Source organism: Mus pahari, chromosome 18, assembly GCF_900095145.1.
Source record: "Mus pahari chromosome 18, PAHARI_EIJ_v1.1, whole genome shotgun sequence".
Lineage (NCBI taxonomy): Eukaryota > Metazoa > Chordata > Mammalia > Rodentia > Muridae > Mus > Mus pahari.
In genome coordinates this window covers 15,406,354-15,407,813 of record NC_034607.1, presented here as the reverse complement: position 1 = coordinate 15,407,813, position 1,460 = coordinate 15,406,354, and the positions used below count along the sequence as shown (strand labels likewise).

The 1,460-nt window shown below is 58.6% G+C and overlaps 1 protein-coding gene across 3 annotated transcripts in view; it reads left to right on the top strand.

Moving 5' to 3' along the window:
• The window catches only part of Mdfi (MyoD family inhibitor), a 19,388-nt gene extending 18,230 nt beyond the window's left edge, over positions 1–1,158 (top strand). For 2 of the 3 annotated variants that reach the window (XM_021217933.1, XM_021217936.1), the window contains exon 5: positions 308–1,153. In XM_021217933.1, coding sequence (XP_021073592.1) covers positions 308–564 — 257 coding nt within the window. In that variant the 3' untranslated portion in view covers positions 565–1,153. Of the gene's footprint in view, positions 1–307 lie in introns of all 3 variants that reach the window. The other variant, XM_021217935.1, reaches the window with a different exon arrangement.
• The last annotated feature ends 302 nt before the right edge of the window (positions 1,159–1,460 follow it).

Genomic DNA, 1,460 nt, shown 5'->3' with positions numbered 1-1,460 from the left:
CCGCCTGCCTCTGCCTCCTGAGTGCTGGGATTAAAGGCGTGCGCCACCACGCCCTGCTGACGAGTTTACTTCTTACACAGCACTTACAGCTGTGTTTGGACCATCTCTTCACCCACATGCCTGTAAGCAGAGAGCCGCTAAGAGCAGGCTCTCCTGATGTAGACGGCCTGGGCATCCCCACTAGCCTCATCTGCTTCTCGGGGCAATGGGGACTAAGTGAAACAGCAGGTGCTCAGCAGCTCTGTTGGGCTATTGTTACTGGGGCTCCCTGGCTCCAGGCTCTTACTCTCTTGTCCACTGCCCACAGATTGCTGCGTCCACTGCATACTGTCCTGTCTGTTCTGTGAGTTCCTGACGCTCTGTAACATCCTCCTGGACTGCGCCACCTGTGGCTCCTGCAGCTCCGAGGACTCCTGCCTCTGCTGCTGCTGCTGTGGGTCCGGCGAGTGCGCGGACTGTGACCTGCCCTGCGACCTGGACTGCGGCATCGTGGATGCCTGCTGCGAGTCCGCAGACTGCTTGGAGATATGCATGGAGTGCTGTGGACTCTGTTTCTCCTCCTGATGCCACAGGGTGGCCCCAGAGCTACCGCACAAAGCTTGACGCCTCCCCTGACCCCGGGCCCGCCCCCCCTCCCCCCCCCCCGTCAGAATCCCAACCCAGATGTGAGAAGGTGGGACGCTCAGAGGGGCCACCTCAGCCACCGAACAGGTCTGCTTTCAGACGCGTAGCCTGGTCCCCTCCACGGGTGACCAGGAACACGGCATCTAGAGCCTGGTAGGACAGAACCAGTTAGCTTCCACGACTCAGAACACTGTGAACGGTAGGGGAGGGGCCAGGAGTGGGAGGGGCCAGGAATGGGAGGCCCGGGTCCTTCTCTACCTCTGCTCCAGGTGCCTGCCTCCCTCAGCGCTTACCCCAGCTTTGAGGACAGAAAATGTGAAAAGGCCCCTGCGCCGCCCACTGCCAGGCTCCCACTCTCCTCCCCAACTCATTTCCTGGGCTCTTGTGGGGGCCTCACCCATAGAGTGACCCAAGAGGATGGGGTTTGGGGTGGGTGGTGGGTGGGAGGGGCGCAATATGGAAAAGACTGGAAGGGGGGGTAGAGGGAGGGTCTGTTCTATTCATTACTGTAAATAAAGAAATCCGTTCAGTCTCTATCTCCTCGGGACTCTTTACAAAGTCTAGGGACATAAATGCCCATGCTCCTGCCCCCTGCTCGGCGGCACCTTGTGTGGAGCCAAAGTGGGCTGGTAGGTAAAACACTAGCCACCCAAGCGTCATAACGATCTGGCTTTGATGGAATCCACATTAAAAACTGTATGTTGGAACCTGTGTGTGTCATTCGGGTGCTCCTACAGCAAGAGGGGAAGCAGACAGGGGAGTCTCTGGAAGCTTGAAGGCCAAACAAAACGAGACGGCTGACCCTGAGGTTGTCCTGTGGCCTACGCATGAACCCT